Here is a 7,684-nt window from a genome sequence, read left to right on the forward strand (position 1 = left end):
TTCTTATAAATTGATTTAATATTATTGCATATTTCGATCCTTTATTTCAGAATGGCCTAGTTGAAAAGCCTTAATTTCATTCCTTCATGGCCTATACGGCTTTTTTGAACAGAGACTGCATTTTGACAATTTTCCAAATGAGCTATTTATTACCCACTGTTTGCAAAGGATGCTGTTTGGACATTTATTTTTAGGCCAATCATGCACGTATCGCCCTCCGTTAAAGTGTCAAGGTCACTGGCCTGTTTTGACGGAAATTCACTGACAGAAATAAGCACAATTAGGCTATTGCCTTACACTATAAAAAATCTACCATCTATTATTAGGCATATTATTATTTTTATTATTATCATTAGGCCTATTATTATTATTATTGTCATAATTGTTATTATTATTATTATTAGGCTATTATTATTATTGTTTGTAGTAGTTGTATCATTATTAGAATAATAATAACATAATAATAATGTATGCCTAGGGTACTTTCGTTTTATACTATGTTAACAATTTCGTTTTGACCGTCACACTATTATTGGAGATTGCCGAACTAAAGAGGTTAATGCACAGGTATTGAACGAATAATTACTTACGTCATTTTCTAACCATAATTAAAAAGGTAGGCCTATATCGATGCACTCATCGAAAAAACAAAGAATACCTGTAGGAGCCGTTTTATCCTACTTGTAGGATAAGTGAACGTGGTCAAAACATTGAGGTTATTAGTATCCACTTCCACGGGCCGCGAATGTGGTCATTCTGTTAACTCAATTCGCCTATCTCAGTAATACTTCATACTGTAGCCTAGGTACCATCTGGAATGCAGTGTCGAGAGAGTGAACTTATCTTCTGTATGAATCGTCTAGATAGATAGATAGATAGATAGATAGATAATCTCGTTGTACTGAAAGACAAAAAACGTAATGCAAAAATGACACTTTCACAAGCTTCTTAATAATGAAATTGTCTCATAACGAAAATGTTGTATTAAACATGGTTGAAAATGCACTGAGCTAGTGAATGCATTATAAATCTCTGCAGGATTATCCTGTTCTAAATGATTAGAATAGCCTTACAGTGTCAACAGCCAAAGGTCCAGAGAACAGAACTCCAGCAGTGATACTGTAAAATTGTGAATTGTACTTCACTCTCAAATGTAGTTTGAAAGGAATAATGAGCCCCCCCACTCCAAACACACACATACTATAGACTGGTTGCGATGCATTGTTTGTGTGTGTGTGTGTGTGTGCGTGTGTGTAAGAGAGAGAGAGAGAAGGAGTACACAGTGCTGTGATGTGAGAGAGAAATAGAGGGTGTACACAGTGTGGTGATGAGAGAGGAGAGAGAGAGAGAGAGAGAGAAAGGCAGTCCTGTAAATGAATGAAGGCAGCTCACATCTCACCCCTCATTGGTCCTTAGCCCCTCCTCCAGCTTCTTCTCTCTCTCTCTCTCTCTCTCTCTCTCTCTCTCTCTCTCTCTTTCTTAGGGGCTGCTCAGGTTGGAGGGCTCCAAGGAAAACACGCATGAGGGCTACTCCTCTCCTCCCCTCCTCTCCACTCCACTCCTCCTCTCCTACACTCCTCCGCTCCCTCTCTCTCTTCTCCATTCACAGAGTAGAGAGCTCCTCTGACCCTGGGACAGGAACCAGTGCATGGACTATCAACGCCAGCAACCAGAAACACTTCACTTTGTTTCGCTTTCGGCCGGAGCGAAGATTTAAGGTTTTCCCAAGGGGCGGAAAAAAACGTGACTTCCAGACAGCTTCCTCCTCCATCATGAGGCTCTGTTGGACTTGAGTTCTTGGAGGAACCAGGAGCCCGCGGGTTAGTAAACAGACTCTGACCGCTACCTCTGCTTAGCCTCCTTTTTCGGACTCTTGAGAGCTCAGTGTGGTTGTTTTTCGTCGGTAAACTGCTGGTTGTTTTCCAGGTGCGTCTTGTCGGTTCCCAAACAGAGAGATGGGTTCAGACGTGCGTGACCTCAACACTCTACTGCCCCCGGTGCCCTCCCTCTCCGCTGGGCCCAACACCAGCTGCCCCCCCCTTCCCGTTACCTCTGCCCCCCAGTGGGCACCCGTCCTGGACTTCCACACCGCCTCCCCTTACAGCTCTCTGGCCCCCCACTCCTTCATCAAGCAGGAGCCCACCTGGGGGGCTCCAGACCCCCACGAGGACCCCCACTGCGGCCTCAGCGCCTTCACTGTGCACTTCTCGGGACAGTTCACGGGCACGGGGGCCTGTCGGTACGGGGCATTCGGGGCCCCCGCCCCACCCAGCCAGCCCCCACCCAGCCACCAACCCAGGATGTTCAGCAACGCGCCCTACCTGACCAACTGCATGGACACCCAGACGCCCACCAGGAACCAGGGTAAGACTCATAATATACTGTGCTCGTCTTAGGACATCTAGCTGAAACTTTCAGTCTCAGTACAGTAATTGGCTCTCTGGTTCTCTGTGGACAGTGATAATGTGTTCTATTATTAAATGATTCTTCTCTTGCAGTGATACAGTATGTCTTTGTGTTCCTGTCTGTTGATTCAAAATGGCCTGATGTGACACCACTGTGCTAGGGACACGGATTAGAGTGACAACTAAATAAACATATTATAGAAAGTGATAGTGTGATCTTGTAGAATCTATTGAACAATAATGGCCTCTAACTATATACTAAAAAATAATTAATTAATGCAAACATATATCCGTACAACTTTGGGGTGATTGTACAGTGTTTTTTGTGTGTTTAAAAAAAAGTGTCCCCCAATAAGAGGATTGATATCACACTACAGTTAATATTCTAAACAAATATTTTATTTGGATAATTTACATTAGCTTATAATGTCCCTTTCATTTCAACATCTTCTGTGCTGTCAATTCTATAGGCAGGCCTATGGTTGCATATGATTAAGAATACATAATTAAAATTAAACTGAGATACACTATTTGAACTACCTCTATGAAAGATGCACTGACTTTATGTTTCAATAATTTTGAAACAGGTTGTCCTCAAAATATATATTTGCTCCATATGCTTAGTTCAAACTGGGCAATTTTAGTTTTTTCTACTTTGGATTGCATTCATTATTTCACTTGCTTTCAATTATTGCTGGAACCAAACTGCACATAAAAACAAACTGAAACAATACTGTACCAAAATGAAACAATTACTATTTTAAGGAAATTATACTGAGTCTTATAATATTAAAGAGGAGCTCAGTTAAATGTAGTTATCAAACATCCTAATAAAGAATTTACAAATATATAAGAATAGGATTCATACACTAAGTAATAATAAAGTATTTATGTGCCTTCACATAGACAGTCATAGACAGTCTCTGAAATTAACACAGCAGCATCAAGAGTCCCAGAAAGTGATCATGAACAAGAAAATTACTTCAGACTTTGATACAGTATTTATCACAGCATCTGCTGTAACTTGTTGTGTAATTAATGATTAATGACTTGATTGTTTTGATTGGCTTGATCACTGAATGCAGTATATAAAGCATTTGCAGTTATTGCCTCTAGCGCTGTACTTTATGTAGCGCTGTACTTTATGTAGCGCTGTACCTTATGTAGCACTGTACCTTACTGTATGTAGCGCTGTACCTTACTGTATGTAGCGCTGTACCTTACTGTATGTAGCGCTGTACTGTACCTTATGTACTTCATGGTTTCATGAAGTTTCTCCTGTATTATGACTGTTGAAGCTCAGAGGTGGAGGGAAACTGACCTGTTGAGAGACAATCTGAGAATAACAATCAGCATCAAAGGACTCAACCTCCTATCAACCCTCCTGCTGGGACTGGCCAGTGGGTACAAACAAGCCATGGGTTTAGCTACACACACACACACACACACACACACACACACACACACACACACACACACACACACACACACGCACACACACACACGCACACACACACACACGCACACACACACAATGTGTGTCCATGGGTATATTCACATTACTTGTGAGACAGTGAGACAGTCTAAATATGCAATGTTATAGGTGTACAAGAATCATGTGTGATTGTGTCTGAAAGCCTCTTACAAGCGTTGGAACATATGTGTAAGCGGACGTACAGTAAATCTTTACTTGACTGAATACTGTAGGTCACATAAATATTATTATGTAATGGGGCACATTACTCAAAATCTATTTTTGGATATATTTTCCATCTACTCACCATGAATACAGTATGATGTACTGTATGTGACATACTTTTCTGGGTAAGAACTTAATAGATATAGCCTAGCTGTAGGCTATAGGTCGGCAACCCAAAATAAATGTGCTGAGTATGCAAAGGACATGCACACAAGTTAGCAATTACATTATCGGTGTACTTTTATTTTATTCACAGCTATATCTATCAAATTAAAATACAGCAAAAAAAATGTTTTTCCATCAGATGTATCTATTGTGGATTGATGGGAATATATATACAAAACTAGAATTTGAGTAAAGCAGTTTCAAGTTAACATGCAGTACAATTCACTATAAATGCATTCATCCTATCAACTGAGTTTTTAATTTTAATTCAGATTTTAGACTAGTTATTCTCAATTTACTAACTCGATAATGCAACTTTAGGTAGTACTGTATATACAAACTAGATAATGCAACTGTAGGTAATATTGTATAAACAAACTAGATAATGCAATTGTAGGTAATGCCAGTACTGTATAAGCAAACTACAGTAGATAGGTGATACTGTAAGGAATACTGTATAAACAAACTACTTATTATACCGACTACCGATTATCTAAAGAAGGTGAATATGCAACCTACTATATCAAGATTTACAAACGGCCTTAAACGCTGGGAACACAGATATAAAGTTATAATGAAATCAATATGAATTTGTAAATCTTCAAATTGTTTGATGAAAGCAAAATGAGTCTCAGAGATGTTGTGCATAATCTGAGTGTCACATGATGTGGCCACATTCACTGATTTCAATCAATTCTCTGTAAAAGAAACATAATATGTTTATTTTATATATCATAAAATGTATACAGTTGAATTTGATTTGTTCTCCGTGCTTCAGTAAATAGGCAGTTTGTGTAACATGAGCATTTACTTTCGGCATGTTCAATAAAGTTCCAGCATTTACCTACAGTCATTTCTGCTGCTTCTCCAGACATGACCGACCAGCAGTGGTCACACCTAGAACTCACCAGTATAGAAAGAGAACTATAGAACAGTACTACAACAACAATGGTCATCTACTAGAGAGCTATGCAGAACCAACCCAAGTTCCACCCTCTCACTCAAGTTGAGCTGCAATTCGACATTTTTAATGAAACTTTTAATTAATACAATACAGGCTTTAGGAACGTCTTCCGGGGAACTGACCGTTTTACAACCAAGAATTAAATCTCAAGCACCGAAACATTTTGATTCAGAATCGACCTCCACCTTCCTCTGCTCTGGGATTCCTACCGTCAGACAGGGATGAGGAGAAGACGAATAGAGACTTTTAATGAGCCCCCCCCCGTCCGTCCGTCCTCCCCCTTATACCCAGCCGGAGCGCTGGTGAAAGTGGCGGGGAGTAATTAATGGTGTGTGTGTGTGTGTGTGTGTGTGATTAACGACTGTGTGTCCCTCCCTGGGTTATATTCAACCATGACTCCGACATGCTGGTGTCAGACTGGGCCCCGCTGTCCTCCAATTGTTTTCACCCAGGACACTCAGTCCTTTACATTGTGCGTGTGTGTGTGTGTGTCTTTGTGTGTTTGTGTGTGGTTGTGTGTGCGTGTGCCTGCGTGTGTGAGTGTGTGCGGGCGTGCGTGCATGCCTGTGTGTGTGTGTGTGGGTAGGTATGGGGGGTATAGTGTAGATAGATACTTATTCAGAAATAAGGAAAGCACAGAATGATAAATGTATTCACAATACATTTTATCTCAATGACACATGCACTTGTGGAGTACGCTCAATGCTCTCACTCTCTCTCTCTGTCTGTTGTTCTGAACCTCTCTCTCTCTCTCTTCCAGGTTATAGCACGATGGCGTTCGATGGCGCCAGTAACTACGGTCACACTCCCACCCACCACACACCCCAGTTCCCCAACCACTCCTTTAAACACGAGGACGCCATTGCACAGCAGACCAGTATGGGTAAATAGCATACTATTCACCCTTTGTACTGTGTGTGTGTGTGTGTGTGTGTGTGTGTGTGTGTGTGTGTGTGTGTGTGTGTGTGTGTGTGTGTGTGTGAGAGAGAAAGAGGGTTCCTACACCTGGGGATGCCCAAAAAGCGAGCTGAACACCTTGCTACTGTGAGTAGACCTCTGCTGTCTCTGCTGTCATTGCAGAGCAGTGTGTGTGTGTGTTTATGTGTGTGTTTGTGCGTGTCTGTGTGTGTGGGTGTGTGCGTGCGTGCGTGTGTGTGGAAGAAGTGCTTTGAAACCATGCCATGGGGACCACTTGGCCTCATGGAAGATGTACAAATGAGGGGTTTATGTGTATGCGTGTCTTTGAGTGTGTGTGACTGTATCATTTTGTGCACGTGCGCCCAAACATCTGTACTGTAGGCGAACTCACCTAGGGAGTGTCCACCATTTTAAATGTTAACCCCCCAGTCCAGTCCCCCGGTGACCCTCCCCTTAGTACTGTAAATCTGAGGGATCCCGGGGATTTCCACTGGCCTCTCCGCCCCCCCAGACCCCCTCTGTTGGTAAACAGCTGTGTTTGGAGCTCTTTTTATACCCGTAAATTAATGTTTAATGTTGTAAATTCGGGTTGCTTTCATGGAGAAGATAACAGGAGGAAATGGAGATACGAGGCGTTTTGGAATGTTCAGGGCTGTCCGGGGAGCCATCCACCATATCTGAGAGAGAGAGAGAGAGAGAGAGAGGGAGGAGAGAGAGAGAGAGGGAGGGAGAGGGAGAGAGAGAGAGGGAGGAGAGAGAGAGAGAGGGAGAGAGGAGACAGAAGGAGAGAGAGGAGAGAGAGAGGAGAGCGAAAAAGATTGTGAGAAGGAGAGAGAGAGAGATTGAGAGGAGAGTGAAAGAGAGAAGGAGAGAGATAGAAAGAGAGAGATGAGAGTGAGTTGGCTCTTAAAGCTTCAAAGAGGACCGTGTTGTTTTTCTGAGTCCATACAGTCACAGTCCTCAGGTTTCTGACTCTATTCCAGCTCAGTCAGACTTTAGTTGTCCTCTGAGAGAAGAGCTGTTTGTCAGTGACCCAGAGCTTTCTGTAAGGATAGGAAGGAACTGTGCTTTACTACGTAGGTACTTTAATCCCTCAAGAGTGAGTGTTTCATGTTAAAAGTTAGCATATTTACAGCATAATCAGTAGTATACCTTTGTTTAACGGTGTATCATGTATTGTAATTTAGCCCTCACCCCAACCTTGACCATAGCTTGATGCTCATTATTGTCATTATGTGTTACACTGTGCTTACCGTGATTGAGATGATTGTTTGTACGTGTACATGCTTATTAAATGCTTTTTACTGTACATGTTTATAAAAATACAAAGTACTATCTCTAATGTACACTGTACCTGTGTGTGTGTGTGCGTGTGTGTGTGTGTGTGTGCGTAGCTGAGCAGCAGTACAGCGTCCCTCCCCCTGTGTATGGGTGCCACACCCCTTCAGACACCTGTACAGGCAGCCAAGCCCTGCTACTGAGGAACCCGTACAACAGGTAGGTCCCACGCCTCAACCTACCCTGCTCTACTCA

General features: G+C 42.2%; 1 protein-coding gene across 4 annotated transcripts in view; it reads left to right on the forward strand.

Annotated features, from left to right (window-relative positions):
- Window positions 1–1,955: 1,955 nt before the first annotated feature.
- Window positions 1,956–7,684, forward strand: part of wt1a (WT1 transcription factor a) — a gene marked incomplete at both ends in the record, with an annotated part of 14,535 nt that continues 8,806 nt past the window's right edge. For 3 of the 4 annotated variants that reach the window (XM_084452627.1, XM_084452628.1, XM_084452629.1), the window contains 3 exons: window positions 1,956–2,364; window positions 5,994–6,116; window positions 7,546–7,648. In XM_084452627.1, coding sequence (XP_084308753.1) covers window positions 1,956–2,364; window positions 5,994–6,116; window positions 7,546–7,648 — 635 coding nt within the window. The remainder of the gene's footprint in view (window positions 2,365–5,993; window positions 6,117–7,545; window positions 7,649–7,684) is intronic. The other variant, XM_084452630.1, reaches the window with a different exon arrangement.

This window comes from Borostomias antarcticus (assembly GCF_949987555.1).
Source record: "Borostomias antarcticus genome assembly, chromosome: 18".
NCBI lineage: Eukaryota > Metazoa > Chordata > Actinopteri > Stomiiformes > Stomiidae > Borostomias > Borostomias antarcticus.